The sequence below is a fragment of the Cetorhinus maximus genome, chromosome 7 (assembly GCF_964194155.1).
Source record: "Cetorhinus maximus chromosome 7, sCetMax3.hap1.1, whole genome shotgun sequence".
NCBI classification, from domain to species: Eukaryota; Metazoa; Chordata; class Chondrichthyes; order Lamniformes; family Cetorhinidae; genus Cetorhinus; species Cetorhinus maximus.
Window position 1 is genome coordinate 115,315,061 of NC_135885.1, and position 27,860 is coordinate 115,342,920.

General features: G+C 41.2%; 1 protein-coding gene across 2 annotated transcripts in view; it reads right to left on the reverse strand.

Annotated features, from left to right (window-relative positions):
* LOC144682992 (glypican-5-like) overlaps window positions 1-27,277 on the reverse strand; it is a 1,265,567-nt gene extending 1,238,290 nt beyond the window's left edge. For both annotated transcript variants that reach the window (XM_078545931.1, XM_078545930.1), the window contains exon 1: window positions 26,683-27,277. In XM_078545931.1, the coding sequence (XP_078402057.1) occupies window positions 26,683-26,830 (148 nt within the window). In that variant the 5' untranslated portion in view covers window positions 26,831-27,277. The remainder of the gene's footprint in view (window positions 1-26,682) is intronic.
* Between the last annotated feature and the right edge of the window lie 583 nt (window positions 27,278-27,860).

Sequence of the window (27,860 nt, forward strand, 5' to 3'; positions counted from 1 at the left end):
TGCTCTGGGGACCTGGATTCAAATCCCACCACAGCAGATGGCGAATTTGAATTCAATAAAAATCTGATGATGGCCACGAATCAATTGTTGTTAAAAACCCATCTGGTTCACTAATGTCCTTTAGGGAAGGAAATATGCTGTGACTCCAGACCCACAGCAATGTGGTTGGTTCTTAAAAAATGCCCTCTGGTAATTAGGGATGGGCAATAAATGTTGGCCTAAAAAAAAATTACCAATGGCCTTCTCAATCATCAGCAAAGGAAAGAACTTTCTCACCTATGTTCAGTTTTGGATCCAAGTGATTAGGAAGACGAATGGAATGTTGGCATTTACTGCAAGAGGAATATAAAAGTAGGGAAGTTTTACTGCAGCTGTACAGGGCCTTGGTGAGACCCTGTACAGTTTTGGTCTCCTTATTTGAAAAAAAGGCATAATTGCTCGAGAAGCAGTTCAGAGAAGGTTCACTTGACTTATTCCTGGGATGAAGGGCTTATCTTATGAAGAGAAGTTGAACAGGTTAGACCTATACCCATTCAGAAGAATGAGACGTGATCTTATTGAAACATATAAGGTCCTGGGGGTACTGGATAGGGTGGATACCGGAAGAATGTTTCCTCTTGTGGGGGAAGCTAGAACTCGGGCACGATGCTTAAGAACAAGAGGTCTCCTTTTTAAGACAGAGGTGCAGATAATTCTTTTCTCTCAGAGGGTTATTAGAGTGTGGAAATCTCTTCCCTAGAAGGTAGTGAAGTCTCTAAATTTATTCAAGGTTGAGTTAGATAGATTTTTGCTAGACAAGGGGTTCAAGGGTTATGCGGTGAGGACAGGAAAGTGGAACTGAGACCATAGCCAGATCAGCCATGATCTTATGGAATAGTGGACCAGGCTCAAAGGGCTGAATGGCCAATTCTTGCTTCTAAGTCCTATGTATGTTCCTATGTGTGTTCCTACATTTCCACGAGGACCATTCAGCTCAAGACCTCCATAGCCTTGGTCCAAACATGGACAAAAGAGCTGACTTCCAGAACTGAAGCAAGAGTGATTACTCTTGACTCCAAAGCAACATTTGATAGGAGTTGGGCACCATGGATTCCTTGCAAAACTGAAGTCAGTGGGAATCAAGGGAAAGCTCTTCACTGGCTAGAGTCATAACTAGCACAAAGAAAGATAGTTATGCTTGTTACAAGCCAATCAAGGCAAGAGAGAAATGATAAACAGACCGTGACAGGAAAGGACAAAGATCTAACAGTAAATCTAAGAGTAAATCATACAAACATACAAATCTAAGAGTTAATCATACAAACATACGAACATACGAATTAGGAGCAGGAGTAGGCCACTTGGCCCCTCGAGCCTGCTCCACCATTCAATAAGATCATGGCTGATCTGAATGTAACCTCAACCCACATTCCTGTCTATCCCCGATAACCTTTCATCCCCTTGTTAGTCAAGAATCTATCTAGCTCTGCCTTAAAATTATTCAAAGACTCTGCTTCCACCGCCTTTTGAGGAAGAGAGTTCCAAAGACTTTCAACCCACTGAGAGAAAAATTTTCTCCTCATCTATGTCTTCAGTGAGTAGCCCCTTATTTTTCAACAGTAACCCCTAATTCTAGATTCTCCAACAAGATCCTCTCCACATCCACCCTGGCAAGACCCCTCAGGATTTTAAAGGTTTCAGTTAAGTCACCTCTTACTCTTCTATATTCCAGTAGATACAAGCCTAACCTGTCCAGCTCTTTCTTATAAGACAACCTGCCCATTCCTGGTATTAGTCTAGTAAACCTTCTCTGAGCTGCTTCTAACGTTTACATCTGTCTTTAAATAAGGATATCAGTACAGTACACAATACTCCAGATGTGGTCTCACCAGTGCCCTGTACAACTGAAACATAACCTCCCTACTTTTGTAATCAATTCCCCTCACAATAAATGATAACTTTCTATTAGCTTTCCTAATTACTTGCTGTACCTGCATACTAACTTTTTGTACTTCATGCACTAGGGCACCCAGATTCCTCTGAATCTCAGAGTTCTGCAATCTCTCTATTTAGAAAATAAGTTTTTTTTTAATTCTTCCTGCCAAAATGAACAATTTCACATTTGCCCACATTATACTCCCTTTGCCAGATCTTTGCCCACTCACTTAACCTATCTATATCACTTTGCAGCCTCCTTACGCCCTCTTGACAATTTAACTTTCCTACCAATTTTTGTGTCATCAGCAAATTTATCAACCTTCCCTTATGTCCCTTCGTCCAAGTCATTTATATAATTTGTAAAAAGTTGAGACCCCAGCACTGATCCCTGTGGCACACCACTCGTCACATCCTGCCAACCAGAAAGATACGCATTTTTGCCCACTCTCTGCTTCCTGTTAGCTAGCCTATCTTCTAACCATGCCAATGTTACTCCCTACACCATGAGCCTTTATTTTCTGCAATAAAATCAACAGATAAGGCTAGACACTACTGAAATAAAAAAGGACAAAGCTAAAGCATCTGTATCTAAATGCACGTAGCATTCGAAACAGAACAGATGAACTGACAGCGCAAATAGAAACAAATAAGTAGAATCTGATAACCATTACAGAGACATGACTACAGGATGACATAGATTGGGACTGAATATTGAAGGGGATGTGACATTTAGAAAGGACAGGAAGTTAGGAAAAGGTGGAGGGGTGGCTCTGTTAATTGATGATGGTATTAACCCGTCAGAGAGGGATGACCTAAGTTCAGGAAACCAGGATGTAGAAGCGGTTTGGGTTGAGATGAGAAATGATAAAGGCAAGAAGTCACGTGTGGGAGTGGTGTATAGGCCCCCTAATTGTAACTGCATAGTAGGACAGAGTATAAAGGAAGAGCTTGTCAGGAAGGTACAGCAATAATCATGGGGCATTGTCATCTATATATAGACTGGAAAAATTAGATGGACAAAGGTAGCGTAGATGAGGAGTTCATAGAATATTTTTTGGGATAGTTTCTTAGAACAGCACGTTCTGCAGCCATCCAAAGAGCAGTCTATACTAGACCTGGTATTGAGCAACGAGATAGGATTAATTAATAACCTCATATGAAGGCACCCATAGGAGCAGTGATCACAATATGATTGAATTTTACATTCTTTTTGCGGGAGAAATGAGTGCATCCAAGACTAGTATTTTAAACTTAAATAAGTGCAATTATGAGGGCATGAAAGCAGAGCTAGTTAAAGTGAACTGACAAATGAAGTTAAGAAATAGGTCAATAGAGGTTCAGTAGCAGACATTTAAAGGGATATTTCAGAATACACAAAATGTATACATTCCAATGAGAATGAAAAATTCCAAGGGTATAACCCACCATTGGTGGTTAACTAAAAATGTTAAAGACAGTTTCAAACTTAAAGAAAAAGCATATAATTATGCAAAGACGGCTGGCAGGTCAGAAGATTGGAAATAATATAAAGAACAGCAAATAATGACAAAAAGATTAACAAGGAGAGAAAAATTAGTGTACAAGAGAAAGCTAGCTAGTAACACAAAGATGGATGGCAAGAGTTTCTATAGATATTTAAATAAGAGGTAATAAAGTGAGCATTGGTCCTATAGAGTGCGCGTCTGGGAACTGATAATGGAAAGTAGGGAAATGGCAGATGAATTAAATAGGTATTTTGCTTCCACCTTCACTGTAGAGGACACAAGTAACGTCCCAGAAGTAGCTGTAAATCCGGAAATGGAAGGGAGGGGAGAACACGGGGAAATTTTAATCACCAGGGAGGTGGTATTGAGCAAAATATTGGGGCTGCGGGCTGACAAATCCCCAGGTCCGGATGGACTTCACCGTAAGGTCTTGAAAGAAGTGGCTAGTGAGATAGTTGATGCATTGGTTTTAATTTTCCAAAATTCTCTAGATTCAGGGAAGGCTCCATTAGATTGGAAAATAGCAAATGTAACTCCTTTGTTCAAAAAGGGGGGGAGACGGAAAGCAAGGAACAACAGGCTAGTTAGCCTAACATCTGTCATAGGGAAATTGTTTGAAGCTATTATTAAAGATGTTATAGCAGAGCACTTAGAAAAATTAAAGGCAATCAAGCAGAGACAACATGGTTTTGTGAAAGGGAAATCATGTTTGACCAACTTATGGGAGTTCTTTGAGGAAGTAACATGGGCTGTGGATAAAGGGGAACCGATGGATGTACTGTACTTAGATTTCCAGAAGGCATTATTATTTGATTTAGATGTGATTAGATTTCCAGGGGGCATTATTATTTGTCATTTATATAAACGACATAGGTGACTACGTGGGGGGTAGGATTAGTAAGTTTGCGGATGACACAAAGATTGGCCGGGTGGTTAACAGTGAGGTTGAGTGTCTTGGGCTACAGGAAGATATAGACGGGATGGTCAAATGGGCAGATATGTGGTAGATGGAATTTAACCCTGAAAAGTGTGAGGTGATACACTTTGGAAGGAATTTGACAAGGAAGTATTCAATGAACGGCATGACACTAGGAAGTTCTGAGGAACAAAGGACCTTGGTGTGTGTGTCCATAGATCTCTAAAGGCGGAGGGGCATGTTAGTGGGGTGGTGAAAAAGGCATATGGGACACTTGCCTTTATCAATCGAGGCATAGATTACAAAAGTAGGGAGATCATGTTGAAGAGTTGTATAGAACCTTAGTGAGGCCACAGCTGGAGTACTGTGTGCAGTTCTGGTCGCCACATTATAGGAAGGATGTGATTGCACTGGAGGGGGTGCAGAGGAGATTCACCAGGATGTTGCCTGGGATGAAACATTTAAGTTATGAAGAGAGGTTGGATAGGCTTGGGTTGTTTTCGTTGGAGCAGAGAAGACTGAGGGGCGACCTGATCGAGGTGTACAAGAGGGGCATGGACAGGGTGGATAGGGAGGAGCTGTTCCCCTTAGTTGAAGGGTCAGTCACAAGGGGGCATAAGTTCAAGGTGAGGGGCAGGAGGTTTAGGGGGGGGATGTGAGGAAAAACCTTTTTACCCAGAGAGTGGTGACGGTCTGGAATGCACTGCCTGGGAGGGTGGTGAAGGCGGGTTGCCTCACATCCTTTAAAAAGTAACTGGATGAGCACTCGGCACGTCATAACATTCAAGGCTATGGGCCAAGTGCTGGTAAATGGGATTAGGTAGGTAGGTCAGGTGTTTCTCACGTGTCGATGCAGACTCGATGGGCCAAAGGGCCTCTTCTGCACTGTGATTCTGTGATTTGATACAGTGTCACATCAAAGGTTATTGTGGAAAATAAAAGCTCACGGTGCCGGGGGGTAACATATTGGCATGGATAGAAGATTGGCTAGCTAACAGGAAGCAAAGAGTTGGCATAAATGGATATAGAAACATGGAAACATAGAAAATAGGAGTAGGAGTAGGCCATTTGGCCCTTCGAGCCTGCTCCGCCATTCATTATGATCATGGCTGATCGTCCAACTCAATAGCCTGCTCCCGCTTTATCCCCATATCCTTTGATCACTTTCGCCCCAAAAGCTATATCTAACTCCTTCTTGAAAACATACAATATTTTGGCCTCAACTACTTTCTGTGGTAGCGAATTCCACAGGCTCACCACTCTCTGGGTGAAGAAATTTCTCCTCATCTCAGTCCTAAACGGTCTACCCCATATCCTCAGTCTGTGCCCCCTCTGAGATCCCCCCACATTCTTTTGAACTCCAGCGAATATAATCCTAACCTACTCAATCTCTCCTCATACGTCAGTCCCGCCACACCAGGAATAAGTTTGGTAAACCTTTGCTGCACTCCCTTTATAGCAAGAACATCCTTCCTCAGATAAGGAGACAAAAACTATAAACAATATTCCAGGCGTGGTCTCACCAAGGCCCTGTATGATTGCAGCAAGGCATCCCTGCTCCTGTACTCGGATCCTCTCACTATGAAGGCCAACATACCATTTGCCTTCTTTACCGCCTGCTGCACCTGCATGCTTACCTTCAGCGACTGGTGTACGAGGACACCCAGGTTTTGTTGTGCATTCCCCCTCTCTCAATTTATAGCCATTCAGATAATAATCTGCCTCCCTGTTTTTGCTATCAAAGTGGATAACCTCACATTTATCCACATTATACTGCATCTGCCATGCATTTACCCACTCACTCAGCTTGTCCAAATCACACTGAAGCATCTCTGCATCCTCCTCACAGCTCACCCTCCCACCCAGCTTTGTGTCATCTGCAAATTTGGAGATATTACATATAGTTCCCTCATCTAAATCATTATTATATATTGTGAATAGCTGGGGTCCCAGCACCGATCCCTGCGGTACCCCATTAGTCACTGCTTGCCATTCGGAAAAAGACCTGTTTATTGCTGCTCTTTGCTTCCTGTCTGCCAACCAGTTTTCTATCCATCTCAATACACTACCCCCAATCCCATGTGCTTTAATTTTCATTTTATATTTTATCTTTCTGGTTGGCAGGATGTGATGAGTGATGTGCCACAGGGATCAGTGCTAGGGCCTCAACTTTTTACAATTTATATAAATTACTTGGATGAAGGGATGTTTGATAAATTTGCTGATGACACATGATAGGTGGAAAATTAAATTTTGAAGAGGACATAAGGAGGTTACAAAGTGGCAAAGATGGGTTAAGTGAGTGGGCAAAGATCTGGCATAGGGAGTGTAATGTGGGCAAATGAGAAATTGTTCATTTTGGCAGGAAGAATTAAAAAGAAGTTTATTATCTAAATGGTGAGAGATTTCAGAGCTCTGAGATTCAAAGGGATTTGGGTGTCCTAGTGCATAAATCACAAAAGGTTAGTATGCAGGCACAGCAAGTAATTAGGAAAGCTAATAGAAAGTTATCATTTATTGTGAGGGGAATTGATTACAAAAGTAAGGAGGTTATGTTTCAGTTGTACAGGGCACTGGTGAGACCATATCTGGAGTATTGTGTACTGTACTGGTATCCTTATTTAAAGAAAGATGTAAATGCATTGGAAGCAGTTCAGAGAAGATTTACTAGATTAATACCAGGGATGGGCGGGTTGTCTTATGAGGAAAGGCTGGACAGGTTAGCCTTGTATCCACTGGAATTTAGAAGAGTAAGAGGTGACTTAACTGAAACCTTTAAGATCCTGAGGGGTCTTGCCAGGGTAGATGTGGAGAGGATGTTTCTTCTTTTGGGAGAATCTAGAACTAGGGGTGAATGTTTAAAAATAGGGGGTCACTCATTTAAGACAGATGAGTTTTTTTTCTCTCATAGGGTAGAGAGTCTTTGGAACTCTCTCCCTCAAAAGTCGGTGGAAGCAGAGTCCTTGAATATTTTTAAGGCAGAGCTAGATAGATTTTTGATTAATAAGGGGGTTCGAGGTTATCGGGGGTAGGCAGGAATGCGGGGTTGAGGTTACAATCAGATCAGCCATGCTCTTATCAAATGGCGGAGGGGACTCGAGGGGCTGAGTGGCCTACTCCTACTCCTAATTCGCATGTTCATAAGTAAGAGCCTGCAAAGAGGCTGAAAACGTGCATAGACAATTTAAGTGAGAGGACAACAGGTGGGAGATGGAATATAACAAAAGTTATAATCGGAAGTACAAGATTATTCACTGTGGCAGTAAGAATTTTTTCAAAAGATGTGAAACTTCTAAATATTGAGGCCAGATTTTCCCCTCCCCCCTCCCGTGTCAGGAGGCCCAAACTGGAGCCCTGGGGCCCACAAATTTGTACTTACCAGGCCTTTCACAACAAAAGCCATTTTCACTGTGGTGAATGTAAAATGACAACAGGATCACCATTTAAATGCCTAATGCAAATGCAATTTTCCTTGGCATTGGTATTTTCATTGAGGTATGTGGGTCCTTGAAGGCTGTGTGTCCCACACCAGTTAAGTCAGTTCCTGAAGGTAAGGGAAATGCCAAATCAACAATTTTTCTCTTAACAAGCTCTATAAAACAATAGATTTTTGTTCTAGTAAGAGTAAATGGAAGATGGATTCTTTTGGTGGCATCTCTGTTTGAAAATGAAATACATTTCAATTTCTGTCATCTGCCCTTTCTTTAAAAAAAATTAGTCCCACTGGCTACTTCCACTTCATCTTATCCGACATTCAGCATCATTAATTCTATGCTTTATTTATTAGTTATGTATTCTGATTAACGTGATAGATGCTATCATTGGAAATTTTAAATGAAATAAACAATTTCCACTTCATACCCAGAAAAAGCAATGAAACATTTTCTGTTTTCATCCAATTACATCGTCAAAGTCTTCATACTGAATTAGTGTCAATTCATGCCAACTTGGAGAGGTTGGTGCTGTAGATGTATCGCACTTCAGTTCATTATCTTTCAGAAACAAAGCAACTTTATCTTGCCTCTGTGAGATTGATAACATCAAAGTCTCAGAAGTGAGGCTATCACCCATGAATAAACAACATTCTCCGGGCCCCAATGTAAATTACTGCATTCTCATTGAACTGATTCTGAAATAGCCAACACCATCTTGCATTTACTTTGGATTTGCTACTCTAACCAATAACATATCTTCTGAAGTCAATGTTTCTAATCACTTTCCAGTTCTTGGCTTTTTACAAAATTATCGATCATATTTTTCTTTTCGCTCATATTACTGGTTTGCTTATGTCTACTTTTAACTTGTGTTTCTAAAACTGTTCAAATTTGTATTCAATTATAATTTCTCCTAACTCTCCCTTCTACTGAACAGATGTCATTCTGTTGCCAGATCACTCCCTCGTTTAGCGGTTTATGAGTTTGTCCTGTTTAGTGTTACACACAAACATGAGTGCAAGTTTTAAACTAACCAACTAAAGAGGTTCTTTGGAGATTAAATAATGATGCACAATAAACATCCCTGCTTAAAACAAAATCAAGGGCACAATCGAATTAATTTAGGTAAAAAGTTGGAGCTTCAGGGTTTTTGACAACTGAAAATTCTTTCCACTGCCCAGGTATTCATAACATTACACTCAAGCGAGTGAAATCTTTTAATGAATTTTGAATGTTTTTGCAGTGAATGAAGATAAAAAACTAGCCTTGGTTAGTTTCAACACTTTTGTGTGGTATCTACAAGATTCTCCATGGAACCATGGTAGAATATCAAATCTAGCTACCATCTCTACTAAAATAATATGGGTTCTAAAGGAGTATACATATCAGTGAAAGTAACATCTGTGCTGATAACTGCTTTAGTAATTTAGCACTTAACAAATGAAGGATACTTTTAATATGCTAGAGCTTTTCTTTAAATCTACCATTTAGCATATTCAGCCTGTCATCACATTTTCCAGGAACAAATGCTAGCAATTCCCAACAAAAAGATCAGTAAGAGTCTACCAACACTTCCACACTGGTGGCTCTGCAGCAATTTTCCTTCTCCTATCCAAGATGAAAACAACCAGTTGCCTTAATATGGTGCTTCAAAGTAGTAAAACATCTTAAGGCGATTCACAGGAGGGTTATCAAACAAAATGGACACTGAACCATATAATGAGATATGAGGGCAGATTACCAAAACTTGATCAAAGAGATTGGGTTCTAAGAATCATCTTAAAGGAGCTGAGAGAAGCAGAAAGTTCGAAGTGTTTAGTGAGGAAATTTCAGAGTTTAGTGCTTTGGCAGCTCAAAGCATGGCTGTGAATGGTAGACTGATTAAAATCAGGCGAGGAACCAGAAATGGAAGAGTACAGATATCTGGGAGAGCTGTAGAAAGTTGCAGAGATAGGGAGGGCGAGGCCATGGAGAGATTGGAAAACAAGTGTGAGAATTTTAAAATCGAGGTTTTGCTTAACCATGAGCCAACGTAGGTCAGTGAGCAGAGGGATGAAGGGTGAATGGAATTCTGTGCGAGTTAGTATAAGAGCAGCAGAGGGCAGAAGATGAGAGGTCAGTCACAACTAGATTGGAATGGTCAATTATAGAGGCAGGAAGTGCACAGATGAGACTTTCAGCAGCGGGTTAGCTGAGGCAGGAATAGAATCAGGCAATGTTACAGAGTGGAAATAGGCAGTCTCAGTGATGGTGCAGATATATGGTGAAAAGCTCATCTCGAGCACAGATTTGACACCAAGGTTGCAAACAGCCTGGTTCGGCCTTAGACCATTGACACAGAGAGGGATGGAGTCAATGGCGAGGGAGTGGAGTTTGTACTGAAGACCTAAAACAATAACTTTGGCCTTCTCACTTTTTTTTCATCCATTCCATGGAGTGTGAGCATTGTCGGCAACGACAGCATTTATTGCCCATTGAGAAGATGGTGATGAGCCCCTTTTTGAACTGCTACAATCCAGGTGGTGTAGGTGCATACACAGTGCTGTCCTGTTAGAGGGAGGTCCAGGATACTGATCTAGCAACAGTGAAGGAACAGCAATATAGCTCCACGTCATGATGATGTGTGACTTGGAGGGGAATTTGCTGGTGATGATATTCCCATGCGCCTGCTGTCCTTTTTCTTCTAGATGACAGAGGTTACCGGTTTGGAAGGTGCCATCAAAGGAGCCTTCGCAAGTTGCTAAATTGCATTTTGCAATGATACACACTGCTGCCACTGTGCGTCAGAGGTGGAAAGATTGAATGTTTAAGGTGGTGGATGGGATGCTATGTCCAGGATGGTGTCGAGCTACTTCAGTGTTGCTGGAGCTGCACTCATCCAGGCAAATGAGAAGTATTCCATCATGCTGCACCTTGTAGACGGTGGACAGGTTTTGCGATGTCAGAAGGTGAATTACACGCTGCAGAATCCCCAGCCTCTAACCTGCTCTTGTAGACACAGTATTTATTTGGCTGGCCCAGTTAAGTTTCAGGTCAATGGTAACCCCAGGATGTAGACAGTGGAGGATTCAGCAATGGTAATGCTGTTGAATTTCAAGGGGGTGTGGTCAAATTCTCTCTTGTTATTGACGGTCATTGCCTGCCACATGTGTAGCAAGCAAGTTACTTGCCATTTATCAGCCCAAGGCTAAATGTTGTAAAACAGTTGTTGCATCTGGGCATGCGCCACTTCACTACCTGAGGACTTGCAAGTCATACTGAGAACTGCAAACATTAGCGATCATCCCCATTTCTCACATTATGGAAGGAAGATAATTGATGAAGCAACCGAGCAGGGTTGGGCCTAGGACACTACCCTAAGGAACTCCTGCAGCAATGTTCAGAGGCCACAAGCAAATTGGTGTAGGAGAAGTAAGATTAGAGAGTTGAATGTGTGGCTCAAAGATTGATGTGGGGGAAAAGAGTTTCAATTCATGGGGCACTGGCACCAGTACTGGGGGAAATGGGAGCTGTACCATTTGGATTGTCTTCACCTAAATCATGCTGGTACCAGTGTTCTGGCCAGCTGTTTAACTAGGGCAATAGAAAAAGCTTTCAGGTAAATAGTGAGGGTGAGGGGGTCACCTGAGGGGAGATGTGGTAAGGTTAAGAGAAAGGGCAAGGCAACAGGGCAGGATAGCAACATGGGTAATGATAACCAGAGTGTGGCAGGAAGAGACAGACTGTACTAACTTAATAGAACACCGGCAAATAAGGCTAGAGTTTGCAAGAATGGAAAAAAGACAGAATTAAAGGCTCTATAACTGAATGTGCACAGTATTTGCGACAAAATGGAATAAATGATAGCACAAATAGAAGAAAATCTGTATGAACTGATAGCCATTTCAGAGACGTGGAACTAAATTTTCCAACACGCTGTGGCAGGACCTGCTGTGGGGGATGCGGCGGGTCAGCCAAAAGTCCATTGACTTTCAGCGGGACCAGGAGATCCCGGTGGCGGGCAGGGCCAGAAAATCCCAGCCATGATTGCAAAGTGACCAAGGCTGAGACTCACACATTCAAGGATATTTGACATTTCAAAAGGACAGAAAGCTAAGAAAATGTGGTGGGGTAGCTCTGTTAATTAAGGATGACATTAGCACAGTACTGTAGTGAGAGATGACCATAGTTCAGAAGATCAAAATGTAGAAACAGTTTGGTTAGAGATAAGAAATAGAAAAAGTACGAAGTGACTTGTGGGAGTAGTTTATAGCCCCCTAATAGTAGCTATACTGTAGGACAGGGTAAGAAAGGTATTACAATAATCACAGGTGACTTTAATCTTCATAAGGATTGAATGAATCAGATTGGCAAAGGGAGCCTGCAAGATAAGTTCATAGAGTGTACTCGGGACAATTTCTTAGAGCAGTACATTCTAGTGCCAACTAGGGAGCAGGTTATTTTAGTCCTAGTAATGTGCAATCACAGAATCACAGAGTGATCACAGTGCAATGAGACAGCATTAAGTAATGATCTCATAGTAAAGGAGCCTCTGGGCAACAATGATCATAATATGATAAAATTTCACACTCAGTTTGAGGGTGAGAAGTTTGGGTCTAAGGCTCGTGTCTTAAACTTAAATAAAGGCAATTACATGTGTATGAGGACAGAGTTAGCTAAACTGAACTGGGAAAATAGGTTAAAAGGTAGGACAATAGGTAGTAGAGAAACAGAGGCAGACATTCAAAGAAGTCTTTCATAACTCTCAGCGAAGATATATTCCACTGAAAATAAAACTCTATGAGAAGGATACACCAGGTATATTGTGTCTACCTTCACTGTAGAAGACACAAAAAAAACCCAAGAATAATCGAAAAGCACGAGTTAAAAGGGAGAGAGGAACTGAAAACAATTGCACTCACTAAGGAAAGGGTACTGGGAAAACCATTAAAACTAAAGGTTGACAAGTACCCTGGACCTGTTGGCCTACATCCTAGGGTCCTAAAAGAAGTGGCTGCAGAGATAGTAGATCCATTGATTGTGATCTTCCAAAATTCCCTAAATTCTGGATTTGAAAACCACTGATGTAACACCTCTACTCACTTCTATTAGGCTAGTTAGCATAACATCTGTCATAGGGAAAATGCTAGAATCCATTATTAAGGATGTAATAGCAGGACATTTAGAAAATCATGATACAATCAAGCAGAAACAACATGATTTTGTGAAAGGTAAATCATGCTTGCCTAATTTATCATGGCCCTCTGAGGAAGTAACAAGCAAGGTGGATAAAGAGAGACGTGATTTCCAAAAGGCATTTGATAAGGCACCACATTGAAGGTTACTACATAAAATTAGAACTGATGGCATAGGGGGTGACATATTGGCATGGATAGAGGATGTTTCTTTCATCATTTTCTTATTTCATCAGGGTTTCTTAATAAAACACCTTCCTTACTCTCTATTGCTGTTGTTTTCAATCCTTTATGTTGATTGCTACTAATCTCCTCTGCTTTTGCATACATAAGGTTTACCCTTCCTAATCAATCCAATTCTTCGAGTATATCACACTGCTCTTTTAACCATTGTTCTCGTGCCTTTTCTGTTTCTCTTCTTAACTCGTTATTTAAGTGTCTCTATTTCAGCTTGTGTCCTTCAGTATTGATATTCTTTCATTTTCTTTCTTCCGTCTATTGCAACAGTGCTGTAATAACCCATGCTTTCTTGATCCTTTTTCCTCTGAAAAACTGTATACCATATACTGTTTGCCCCTCCTTCCATGACAGATTCTTGAAACAGTTTCCATCGCTCAATCATGTTAGTGGTATCCTTATCTTTTCTCATTATCGCTTTGCTACTTCATTTACAAATTCTTCATTTATTTCTTTCAGCCTCTCTAGGTTCAACTGTTTTCTGCGTTTTCCACCTTGGATCTTCTTCAATCGAAATACTGTTTCCATTTGCACAAGATTATGATCTACGTGTGTCGGATCCTGGCTGAGCTTTTCTGTTCTTAACACTACTCCTGCAACTTTGTCTTACCATTACATAGTCCAGTTGAAATATTCCTGCATGGTCAAACATTTTCCATGTATATCTTCTTCTTGCATGATGCCTAAACCATGTATTTGCTATCTTGAGTGCTGTTCTTCTGCAAAAATCTACAGTTTTTGGCCTCGCTCATTTATTTTTCTAAGACCATATGGTCCTACTTCTTTGCTGTCTCTTCCTTCGCCAAGAAAACTGTTCCAATCTCCCATAACAATCACATAACCCTTTCCACTCTCCTGTTCAGTCAGTTTTTCAATTCTATTATACATTTCATCAACCTCCTCATCCGGATGTTCGCTTGTGGGCAGATACACTTGAATGATGGTTATGTCCACTGGTTGCCCCTTCAGTTTCACATGGCATCAGTCTACCTGAATAGCATTTCATTTCACTCACACATTTGGCAGGCATTACTTTCTTCTTTTCTTCTCCTTCTGAGTATATGATCCTCACTTCATCATTCATGAAATTGCCTTGTCCTATCCACCATACTTCACATAACCCTGGGACGTTTAATTTCTCCTTTTCCATTTTTTGCTTTAGGTTCAGTAGCTTTCCTTTCCTGGTCATTGTTTATGCATTCCACATTCCTATTCTTTTGTTACTACCAAACTTGTATATATGAGAATTTTGCTGGAAAAACAGCTGGAATAGATGAAACACCTACAGCTGATTAGTAACATTAATTGTTACTAATGCTGTGCAAATATATTTATTTATCAGGAGAATAGCCAGAGGACTTCATGCAGGCAATAATGATCACCCAAAGAAAGGAGCCAAAGGCATGCCGATGTTCTGACTTTCGTACAATTAGTCTGATTGTCCATACATCAAAGGTTGTGTTGAGTGTTGTAACAAAGAGTGTGGGAAGGTGCAGAGCTACACTTGAGATGACCAGTTTGCATTCCAGGGAGGAAAAGGAACAAGAGAAGCAAATGGCATTATAAGATTCAGCAGGTCTGGCAGCATGTACGGAAGAGAGCACAGTTAACATTTCGAGTCTGCATGACTCTTCAACAGAACTAAGGAAAAATAGAAAAGGGGTGAAATATAAGCTGGTTTAAGAGGGGGTTCGGACAAGAGAGCTGGATAGAGGGCCAGTGATAGGTGGAGATAACCAAAAGATGTCACAGACAAAAGGACAAAGACGTGTTGAAGGTGGTGATATTATCTAAAGGAATGTGCTAATTAAGGGTAGAAAGCAGGACAAGCAAGGTACAGTTAGCCCTAGTGGGGGTGGGGTGGGGTGAAGGAATTGAAAAAGGCTAAAAGGTAGAGATAAAACAATGGATGGAAATACATTTAAAAATAATAGAAATAGGTGGGAAAAGAAAAATCTATATAAATTATTGGAAAAATCAGAGGGGGAAAAATCAGAAAGGGGGTGGGGATGGAGGAGAGAGTTCATGATCTAAAATTGTTGAACTCAATATTCAGTCCGGAAGGCTGTAAAGTGCCGAGTCGGAAAATTTTATTAATTTTGCTTCCAATTTCCACCCCTCCATCATTTTCACATGGTCTATCTCTGACACTTCCCTTCCCTTCCTTGACCTCTCTGTCTCAATTTCTGGTGATAGACCGTCCATCAATATTCATTACAAGCCTACCAACTCCCACAGCTACCTCGACTACAGCTCCTCACACCCCGCTTCCTGTAAGGACTCCATCCCATTCTCTCAGTTCCTTCACCTCCATCGCATCTGTTCTGATGATGCCACTTTCAAAAACAATTCCTCTGACATGTCCTCCTTCTTCCTTCACCAAGGTTTTCCACCCACGGTGGTTGACAGGACCCTCAACCATGTCCGGCCCATCTCCCACGCATCCTCCCTCACACCTTCTTCTCCCTCTCAGAAACATGATAGGGTCCCCCTTGTCCTCACTTATCACCCCACCAGCCTCCGCATTCAGAGAATCATCCTCCGCCATTTCCGCCAACTCCAGCATGATGCCACCACCAAACACATCTTTCTTTCACTCGCCCCTGACAGCATTCCGTAGGGATCGTTCCCTCTGTGACACCCTGGTCCACTCCTCCATCACCCCCTACACCTCAACCCCCTCCCACGGCACCTTCTCATGCAACCGCAGAAGATGCAACACCTGCCCCTTTACTTCCCCTCTCCTCACCGTCCAAGGGCCCAAACACTCATTTCAAGTGAAGCAGCATTTCACTTGTACTTCCCTCAACTTAGTCTACTGCATTCGTTGTTCCCAATGCGGTTTCCTCTACATTGGAGAGACCAAACGCAGACTGGGTGACCGCTTTGCAGAACACCTTCGTTCTGTCCGCAAGCATTACCCAGACCTCCCTGTCGCTTGCCATTTCAACACTCCACCCTGCTCTCATGCCCACATGTCTGTCCTTGACTTGCTGCATTGTTCCAGTGAAGCTCAACACAAACTGGAGGAACAGCACCTCAGCTTCCGACTCGGCACTTTACAGCCTTCCGGACTGAATATTGAGTTCAACAATTTTAGATCATGAACTCTCTCCTCCATCCCCACCCCCTTTCTGATTTTTCCCCCTCCTTTTTGTTTTTTCCAATAATTTATATAGATTTTTCTTTTCCGACCTATTTCCATTATTTTTAAATGTATTCCACCCATCGTTTATTTCACCCCACCCCCACTAGAGCTACCTTGCTTGTCCTGCTCTCCACTCTTAATTAGCACATTCTTTTAGATAACATCACTACCTTCAACACCTCTTTGTTCTTTTGTCTGTAACATCTTTTTGTTATCTCCTCCTATCACTGCTTGCTTGTCCCAACAACCACCCCCCTTCTCTCCCCCCACCCCAAAACCAGCTTATATTTCACCCCTTTCCTATTTTTACTTAGTTCTGTTGAAGGGTCATGAGGACTCGAAATGTCAACTTTGCTCTTCTCCGCCGATGCTGCCAGACCTGCTGAGTTTTTCCAGGTATTTCTGTTTTTGTTATGGAAAAGGTGGTACTTGGTAAGAAGAGACGATTGCTAACTGGAGAACTGAATGAACAACTCAAGGAGCGACATGTAAAGAGCTTGATTTGGAGTGTTGTTTTGTATGGATGTGGGAATTGGATCTTAGAGAAGGAAGGAACCAACTTGCCAATTAGTTTTGAAATGTGAGTTTGGAGGAGAATGAAAAGGATCAGCTGGACAGAAAAAGTAACAATTGATGAAGTGCTGAGGAGAGCAAACAAACAAAGAAATTTGTTGATCATAATTAGGAAAAAGCAGAGAGACTGAGTAGGGCACATCTTAAGAGGAAATGGACTTGTAAGAGATGTTATGGAGGGAAGATTAAGGAAAGAGAGGAAGAGAGTATCAATTGAAATTCTTGAGAATTGAAGGAAGTTATTGACAATGAAAGAATGGCACAGGATATAAAGAAATGGAAAGACGACTAAGAGCCAAGGACCTGTCTTCAGGTCCTTGATGATAATAATGATGAGTTTTAAGTATTTTGGCAGCACTTTATAGTGGGCCTCTGTCTCCCCTGTACGGCAGCATTATTCTCTACTCCTCCTACTTTTTTGCCTTATCCCCTCATTTTCCCAGCACACTCATCCACCAACCGTGCCCCACCCTTCCTTCCCCTCATCCCCGCCTTCTCTCCTGCCTTACCTCCTCCACCCCTCTCCCCTTATCATTCACCCATTTGCTCCCCTCATCATGCTCTTCATGTTCTTCCCCTCCTACAACCCTCTCTTTTTTCCTCCTCCCTCCTCAAGCCTCTCCACCACTCGTGTCTTATTTTCCACCCCCTTCTCGTCAACCTTCCCTGCTTCTTGCTCCAGCCCCTCCCCCTTCCTCCACTATATCCGCTTGCTTTCTTCTTCCTCCCTATCCTTGTTCTCCTCCTCCCCCTCCCTTTAACAGACTCCCTTTCTTTTCCTTCTCCCAATACAGACAACTAATGAGAAAGGTATCACATATATGCCATAACATTATTTTACAGCTGATCATTGTTAATTTTGTTGCCTACCCTTATTCAACAGGTTATATTGTATAACAATATTACAAAATAAAAAAAATACAATATTTTATATCCTAGTGGGTTATAAAATCATTTACTTAATTATCACATCCCATCAGATTTTATTTGCAGAACACGTATTCAGTCTTCTGTTCGTTTCAGGACTTAAGGTTACCTGTTTTTCCTACTACGAACAGAATGTGTACTATAATTTTTTTTTAAATGACTGACAAAGGTTCTACGTTCATGGCTTTAGAGATTCATTAACTTCCTTTTTGAAATTATGCCAGAAGAGTAAGTGCTTTTTAATTAGTTTTCCTACTTTGGGCATTATAAATGACCTCTGGTACAGCGCACAGATTACGCTTGAACGTTACAACAGAAATCACCAGAGGCATAAGAATCAAATGTGTAAAAAGTCTTCCACAGTCTTATACTACGGTGTTTTTTTTTTAATAACCTTATTCAACTTCAGCATTCAATATTGCAGGTTAGTGTAAAGTTTTATGCATTACTATAACTATAGTAGGTGTTACTTTAAGGATAGAAACAACAAAAATACCACAAAGCACAGCCATTTTACAATGGAATCTAATTATACAGATAAAAATTTCTCTATAACAATGCAGTATTGAGGATTTCAAACTCCCAAGCCACAATTTTAACTTGGGTCATGATTGTGGCAGAGAGGGGCTGGCAGGAGGGAAGTGCCTGTGATAAAGCCAGATTGAGGTCCAACTTAAATATCATGAAACCCATTTAAGTCTTGCCACATTCGCTCCTGTCGCTCGTGGATCTCAATACTGGTAGGGAGGTGCAGGATCTGAAGCAGCAGGTCACCACCATCGGACACCAGAGAAAAACCACTAACAAATTTGAAACAATCATTTACCTAGCTCTCTTCTGGTCTTGAATCCTGCCTGCACCAGCTTTTCCTGGCAGCTTTAGCTCTGCGCATCATTGCTGTACACCCTAGTTCAAATTATATTGGTGTGAAAAATGACATCATTGGATATCAACATTTAGATATTAGTGAGGCCCAGACATGCCTGCAGCAGGTTGCCTTAATATGCCCAAAAGCCTGGGAGTTAAAATGGACAGGGCTGGGAATGCAGCGAATTGGCCCCAGTTCTCACTTTAATCGCCTGCTCTGAGTCAGACCAGCAAGGTCTGAAAAACATTTACAAAAACATTAGTACAAACAAGAGGCATTTGTTTTAAAAAGAGGAAGTGAGAGAAAGAGAGAGAGATGAAATATTTAAAGGTAGATGTAAACACCTAAAAAAAATGTTGAAGAGTCCTTCAGAAACCTAAAGAAAAAATTAAAAAATTGGGAATCCCCAAAAAGACAAAAGCAGGTATCCACATTTCTGTGAAATCCTATTTGCAGTCGACACAATTTCAAATATACACAACTTGTGTCTGAGAAATTTGAGAAAGTTCTTGAGGAAATAATTAAATCTATTGATAAAGAAATGCAACGGATGGATTTTCAACAGGTTTTAATAAGGTGTCACAAAGAGGGCTTAAAATTAAAGACCCAAAAAAAAAGATAGTGGCAGCATAGTTAGGAAGTTGTTTACAGTAAATAGTCTACTGATGAATGGCCCAGGTCTTCCCGTCAGTGGCGGTGCGGGTGCGCACATTGTTGACTATGAATTAAACTGCCCATTTACCATTTTACACTGGAGCCTTTGCACCTTCCGGTCCCAGATCCAGTTTGAATCTAGCAACAAACAGAGTTAGGAGGCCAGGTGGTGAGCATAATTCCAATGAAACCACGCCCCATTTTTCATCATGAACTGAACTCACCCCCCTTAAGTTCTGTCTTCAGTTTATTGATTTACACTATTTTTAAATGAACCTGTCAACCTCCAAAATTACACAGCCTCACCGCCCAACAATGTTCACTCCCCTCGCCCAATGCTCACCTCCTCCCTGCCCCACAGCAGTCTTCAGCCCCTCCCTCATTCCCAATATTTTTTACCCGTTCCCTCACCCCCTCCCAACAACGTTGACCCTTCCAATATTGGCTTGACAGAATCCAGGGATTCCAGAAGGCAAGTCAGGAAGGAGTAAGCATCTTTGGGGATGGGGGGCAGTGAGCATTGCCAGGAGGGGGTGAGCATTCCCAAGAGGGCTGAGCAGTGCCGGCGGGGGGAGGGAGGGGGAGGGTGGGTGGCGGGGATGAGGTGGTGAATATTGCTGGGATGTGGTGAGCATTGCTGGGAGAGGGGGTGAACATTACTGTAGGGAGTAGTGAGGGGGATGTGTGAACACTGCAGGGAGGGGAAGTGAACACTGCTCAGAGGGGATCAGCATTGTTGCAAAAGGGGGCAGGTGAACATTGTCGGGACTGGGTGAGCACTATGGGGAGGGGGGTGAACATTGCCAGGAGAGGGTGAGCATTGTCAGGAGTAGAGTGAACATTGACGGGGGTGGGGGTTGGACATTTCGGGAGGGGTTGCTGAGCTGTATCAGGGGCCTGGTTGCCGTGGTGCTGGAGCACTTTAACACTCAACTGATTTACTTCGAGCCACGCTCCTCAGCAGGCTTTACACCTGCTAGGAAAAACTCTTAAGTAAATCTGTGTAAAAACAAGGGTGAGTTTAGCGCAAACAGCCCAAGCCTCTGTGACTCTGGTCATCTGAGCCCATTGTCGTAGGTAACTCTGCAGCAGTCCAGGCAAGGTAAAACCAGTAATCGAAAGTTTAAGCTTCCAGCGTAAGTACCATTCACACGTGCGTGTCAGGACTTCCTCAGGGCCCCAAGACGCATCAGCAAATTAAGTTGATTCATTCACCGCTCCCCGTATCAGCCTTTAGAGATGTAAAGAGTGACATCCTTCAGGGTCCGTGCTGAACTATTACTCTTTGACATACACCTACATTTATATGTATATTTATCCTTATACATACACACATATACGTAAATGTGTACACATATGAAATTGATCTGGACTTGAGTATAGGGAACCCAATATCAAAACCTGAAAACAACACAAAAATACAAGGACATGGCTATGTTGGAGTGTCATTTCAGATGAAGCTGAATGCAAAGAAATGGGATGTTATATACATTGGTAGGAAGAATAAGGGATACAGTAATTGGTAAAACTTTAAACAACTAAAGATGTAGAGCAACTTAGGGATTCAAATATATAAATCTTTAAAAGCAGAAGGACAAGATGATAAAGCTGCAAAATAAATAGGATCCTAGATTTTAATACCAAGGCATTGAATAAAAATGTTAAAAGGTAATGCTAAACCTACTGAAATCAGAAACCTATGGTTGAAAAACTACATTTAGTTTTGGGCACCTTGGGCATGTCACTGTACACTGTACAAGGATACAGAAGAGAGCTACTAAATGATGTCAAGGACAAGGGGCTTTAGCAATGAGGAGAAAATGTAGAAACTGGGCCCATCCTTTCAGGAGAAAAAAGTTGCAAGGAGATCTTATAGAGGTGGTTACACTAAGAGGTTTTGATCAGGATGTCCTAGGTTAAATCATAGCCTGTGCTTAATTAGCTGATCTCAAATGAGTAGTGATAACTATTGCAATTAGTCTCAGCATCTCTGGATTCAGAAGGGAAAATTTAAACAGGATTCATTGCTGCCTGATATGAAGAAATACAAATCCACTGGGCTTGTTTTGTTACAACAGTGGATATTACAAGCTGATTTGACTGAGGTGTTTAAAATTACAAAGGGCTTGGACAGAGTCAATTGAAACAGGTTGTTAATAGTAATTCTGAGGAGAATTACTGAGAACAAGGAGCAGAGATACAAGTTGAACTGCAAGATATTTGGGACAGAGAAGAGAAAGGTTTTTCTTAAAATGGAGAACTGGGAGGCTGTGGGAAGTGTTACCAGAATAATAGATGAAGCACAAGCCATCTCAACATTTAAGGTAGATTAAATAAGTGGTTGATGGGAAGGGGAAAAAAGGAATGTGAAGCAGGCATATGGGATAAAAACTGTTGCAAAATGGATGATAAACACCAACACAAATTAATTAGGCTGAATGGCCTATTTTCACATTGTAATTTCTATGGGTACCTTCAGCAAAAGGGTAAGCGAAAGATTGATGGAAAAAGAAAGAAAAAACATAATTGTATATGGTTCAATTGAGAATACCAGATGAACATGCTGTTCTGCACAATCTACATTTTAGTATGAGCAAAAATTAAGCAAATTAACACTACCACATCCAATATATTTAATACTACAACCAGGGCAATTAATACTTTCGCAATGTATCTTTTGGGTTTATTTGTTTATTTACACTACATGTTCATCAGATTACCAAGTATTTCATCTGAGTCATTTTTGAATCATTAGAATGGAATAAGAGAGGGAAATTACAAAACTGAAATCCAATTAGATTCAGACATTATAAAATCTTTAAGTCTGATTTTTTAGAAGCCCACAAATATTATCTGGACAACGTTAGATTGCAACATTGAAAATCATTTGTTATTTTACCCAATGATTGCATAAACCAAGACTGAATTTTATATTCGTCATGCTGACCCAATAATTGGATAATTGTTCCTCAACCTACATTGCTCAGAGCAGACAGTGCTCCGAATATAAGATTTTGATCTTGAGGAAAAATAATCAATATTCAATTGGTAAATTAGTACCTACTGATGACTATGGTGTTCCTGCGTAATTTTCATTGACATTAAACGAAAGCAAAATACAGGTCAACAATTTGCTTACCAAAATACATTTTTCCATTCAATTTTCAAAACAAAATGCAAGTTGAAACAGGTGATCATCTTGATGTTATACTGAGAAACTCATAGAATCATGATTAAGTCAGGAATTATGAGCTGCTATGACGTGATACAATTTAATACAGATTGCTAACTATCAAGGGGCAATATAATCCATAAATCTTTAAAGTTGCCATATTTCAATGCCAGGAAATAATAAGTATGGCAGACCCATGCAACCAAAGAAGGCAGCTCACCAATAACTTCTCAAGGGCAATTAGGGAACAAATGCTGGCCTTGCCAGCGACGCCCACATCCCATGAAAGAACAAAAAATGCATATGAAGAATAAACCCAGAAGTTATCTCATGTATACTGTAGTTCTTTCTATCTATTGTAAACAGAAGATTAGTAAAAACATAATTCTCACCCAAATCCCTGGACTACATCCTCCCCATTCCCTTCACAATATAATGAACGGCTGTTCTTATTCCACAACATTTCTATGCTAATGTCTAGTTGAACTACATGTTAAACTATAACTGCTTCTGGGATTGTCACTCCGAATATAATCCCATATAATCCAGACATCTGCTTGTGACAACTATGTTTTTAAGAATTTATTTTCTAATTCTGTATCATTCTATGCCTACCAAAGAATGTTTTCACTTTATAGTACAGTATAAAGAACACCAACAAATTCCTTTGTTGCTTCAACGCGTGGGGAAAAGTTTACACAGCAGCAGTCCTAACAGCAGTTATTTCACTAGGTCTTTTCAGTTTACACAAGGAGAAATACCAGTTTATAAAATTTGTTTCTCTTGTAGCTCTAACAAGTTAGTACAGACACCCACAATTTTTCCTGCCGCCACAAACCATTCTTTTTGCACATTTTCTTTAACAATACAAGAAAAGGTGTTCAATGCCAGGAAATAATGTTTTTGTAGTTATATTTAAATTAACCAAAATAGCTAAATGGACATGTGAATAGAACAAATTAGACTTTTTAAAAGTAACTCCGAGTCCTGAAAAGTCAGAAATAAAAAAGAAAAGAAATATAGTTATTATTTCTCCCCAGTGATGATGATGGCAGCTTCTTCACAGGTGAAGATCTTGGGAAGGCTTGTCTCACTAGAGACTGAAGAAGTCAGTTCTTGAACTACAGGCTCTCGAATAGTTCAGGCATTGGAGCTCCTGATTTAGAGGGGCTATGGTGTGAGCAGACTTCTTCCATTGTCTGCACCTTTCTTCAGCAGCCTCACGTTTGTTTGTTTGGACCTTATCGGTTGGATTCCTGGTTCTTGTGTGTCAGCAGCCTCCTGCACCCATAACTATTGGGTCAATGACAACCAGAGAGAGCTGCCTTTTCAGCAGGCTTTGAAGCATTTGCGAGGTGTACCTTGATCTCACTTAACAGAGCATTGTTCACCATAAAGCACTGCTTTTGGAATTCTAGAATCCTCCAATGTGACATATGTCCTGCTCAAGTGGCAATGTAAGAGCATACAATCCTGGACAGATTGGCTCTATTGAGGACTTAAGTGTTTGTACTGTAGTTTTGCCATCTGATGATGTTCATGATGGATCAAAGACAGCGCTTATGGAAGTGCTCCAGCAGTTGCATTTGTTTTCTGTGCAAAACCCATGATAATGGCCAAGACAAATGGGTGGTGATGACAACCACTCTAAGTCTTGAGTTTTGGTAGAGATGTATGGTGAATGGCTTGGCCAGACATGCTTCGAAAGGCGACTAAAGAAGCTGTTCGCCTTGGACAGTTGATTGTCTATGTCTTTGTTGACAGTGGTATTATTTGAGATAACATAATAGAATGGTAAATTAGGTATTCTGCTGCACTGACGTTGCTGCGGTCAATGCTGATCTGCAATGGATAGTAATTTCCTTGGGGCTGTGGTTGGTTCAGCACCTCTGTTTTCTTTAGGTTAACAGGAAGGTCAAAGGCATTTGCTGCTTCAGAGGAACAGTTTACAATGAGCAGCATTGCCTCTTCTGTGTATGTCAGAGGCCTTAGCAAACAGAAGTTACACGATAAGCTCTCCTGTGGTTTTGGTATGTGCCAGAAGTTGTCGCAGGTTGAAGAGAATGCTGTCTGTTCAAAAGCAGATAGATATGCCCTCTGTCAAGCCTAACTTTGCCTCTTGAAGCATACTGAAGAAAATACAGAAAAGGGTCAGTGCCAGAACACAGCTTTGCTTAACATCAATGAAGATGGGGAAGCTGTCTGAGAGGACTCGTTTCTGCTTGACCTGACCTTTCTGGCCTTCGTGCAGTTGACAGAGAATAGTAAGTAACCTTGGAGAGCACCCCAATCAAGATAGTTTCTTCCAAACAAGTCTATAAAGAAGCACTCTGGCCAAGGTTTTGCCTGCAATGTAAAGTAAAGTGGTGCCTCTGTAGCTTTAACAGTCAGACTTCTGTCCCTTGTTTTTGTAGAAGGAGACCATCAATGCATCTCGAAGGTCCTGATGCACTCTCTCCCTCCCACTCTCTCTCTCTCTCGCTCTCTCAGCATGCTGCAAACAGATCTGTAAGCCTATCAAGAATCACATCTCCTCCCTGATCATAGACCTCGGCTGGAATCCCAATCATTCTGGGGGCTTTGTGTGATTTCAATTGTGCTATAGCAGTCTTGATCTCCTTGTGGAGTGGTAGTTCATCCAGCTCAGCGTTTACTCTGGGAGATCTCCCAGAATTTCTAAATAAAATAAACCAACCTTTTCAAGTGATCAGAAATCCCCTCCAGTTCAGTGCTTACATAGAGAGCACAATTGAACAAATTAATTCTTCAAAGCAGCTTCAATTTTCACTATCGTTTATCATTTAATTACCATGCCATGTCATTATCATAACATTGTTCATTTGTCCTAGTTATATTCCACAAAAAGTCTGATATGCCACTACTTGAGATGTCAACAGTGCAAGATGGAATATGCAGTTCTTCATAGCAAAGAACGTCTATATAATATGCTATGTGGCATGTTTCTTCCATGCCAAAACAATTGGAAGATGTTGATAGATTTTTCTCCAATGTGCCAGGTAAGTTGTTGCCAAAACACCTATAAATCTGTATTGGTACACTATGAAAATATACTTTTGTATGACTAGCAATTACAGGGTACAGAAGCTATTGATTATGGTACTGGACCAGCAATGTAGAAGTGAAGAATTCAAATCCCACTATAGCAAGTTGTAAAACTACAAAATTACGAGAGCTGCCTGTGTCAGCATATGCTTCATATTCTGTGAAGGATAAATATCATCTGCCAGGTGTATACTCATTCACCAATTTGTTTGTCTTCCTGAAGTCTGTTACTGCCCCCTCAATGTTTACTACATTTCCAACTTTCCTGTCATCTGCAAACTTTGAAATTATGCCTTATATTGTATACTGTAGCCTAGGGCGTTAGTGTCTATGAAAAAAAGCAGTAATCCTAACACTGACCCCTGGACGACATAACTGCACTTTGCTACAATCTGAAAAAAATAATTTACCATAAATCTCTGTTGCCTGTCCATTAGTTACATTCTGGTCACGCAGCCACAGTGGTATATTATCAAATACATTTTTGAAAGCCCTTATACATAGCAATTGAACAGTGTAAAATACAGACAAAAAGAAATTTCAATAGGTGCAATCATTTCCTTAGAACTACTTATCAACTGGTAATTTAGCATAGTTTCCTCAAGATATACAGTTCTTCACAGCAAAGAAATTCTATATAAATAATGGAAGTAATAATGAAACCAACGCACGTTATTGGGGTGAATTTCCTTGGGTCTGCTCTCACTGCGCTGCCGTAGTTTTGGCGGAAAGCCTATTTAATGCATGTAATAGGGTTTCCCTGAAAAATTTACGGCAGAACAGCAGGACAAACCAGGAGGAAACATTTACTATATTCAGCCTCCACACCCTTCCAACAGGCAATCCCATCATGGGATTCCCTGCCATTCGCATTTTTTTTGCCGCAAGATCTCTGAAGTGTAGGAGATTTCAATGCGTTTTCACGACTAAATATATGGTTAAGAAGGTGTAGCATTGTGATAGGGACTATGCACGTAAAATGAAGCAATGTACAAAATTATGCAGCTACCTTTAGCCTATAAATAGTGGTCAAAATGGTTACATTTTGCAGATAGCTTAGATAGTGCATGGATTTTATCTTATATACAGAGGAATAATCGCATATTGGTGCTCACCTGGTCTCGGGGTCTCTGGTAGCCACTTGGAAGGTCCGATCTGCCGCAGCTGGAAAACTTTCTTTACCTCCTCACAGTTGGGCTCAGCCTCCAAACTGCCCAACAAGAGAAGCAAGACAGCCACACTCACACAAGATGCGCGCTTCATCTTCAACCCCAGCTTCGCCAAGAAAATCAACCCCAACGTGGAACTTCGTCAAAGTTTTTCCACCCCTTAAATTTTCCTCCGGACTTGACGTCCCTCCTCAGAACTAAAGCAGCCAAAAGGTAAAAAGCCGAGGCACATTCAAGTGGCATAACCAGCAGAGATTCCACTCCCCCCACCCCTCACTCCTCACTGAAATCCTTCCTCTTTCGCGACTGCTGTTTTTGTTTAAATTTTAATACAAGTTAAAATGTCACAAAGCCGACTCGAGAGGAAAAGAAAATGTTAAAGGCAGAAGGGAGGAAATCAGCAGCCAGCGTGTGGCTGGCCCCCTTTGGCAGAGCTCAGGGTGAAGTGGCCGGAGTTTCTGCCGGGACAGCGCTCGCGCTCCGGGAGACAATTCCACAGTGAAGCCGCCAGCGCGCGCCCGCCCGTCCGTCCGTCCGTGTCTCGCGAGTGAGCGCGCTGCTTCCACCAGCAAACCACTTGACTGCACATCACATCAGATCAGAGCCACCCACTGGCTGCAGCAGGAGCTCCAGGTTACGCAAACTGAGTGCCCCGTGCAGTATACTTCGCAATATCAAATACTTTTGTAACCAAAAAAAAATACACTATAAGCATCAGCCTTAGGCGCGAGGGAATGATGTTGATATTTGCAGTAAAAAGCAGTGGCTGCATTTGAGGACATCATTTTTGTTGGGATGATTTACCCCTTTTTCTTGAAAATGTGATTGCAATTAATTTTTAAAATTGTAAACATAACGTTCCAGAATCAGAGATTTGTATTTACTGAAAATTCAAAATTGAAATGATTAAGAATACAGTAAAATGTACAACAGAATCATAGTAAAACATACAAACTCTTCAGTAATTTCAAATGCTTCCCGATAATCAGACCTTTCATTCTGAAACGTTTTAATACAATTCTCCTGTGGTCACATGTAATTTACCATGCTGCGCACTCATTGCAAAGACTAGAAACAGAAGCTCAGATATTGAGTAAAGTGTGAAGGAACGGCGTGACCATTCA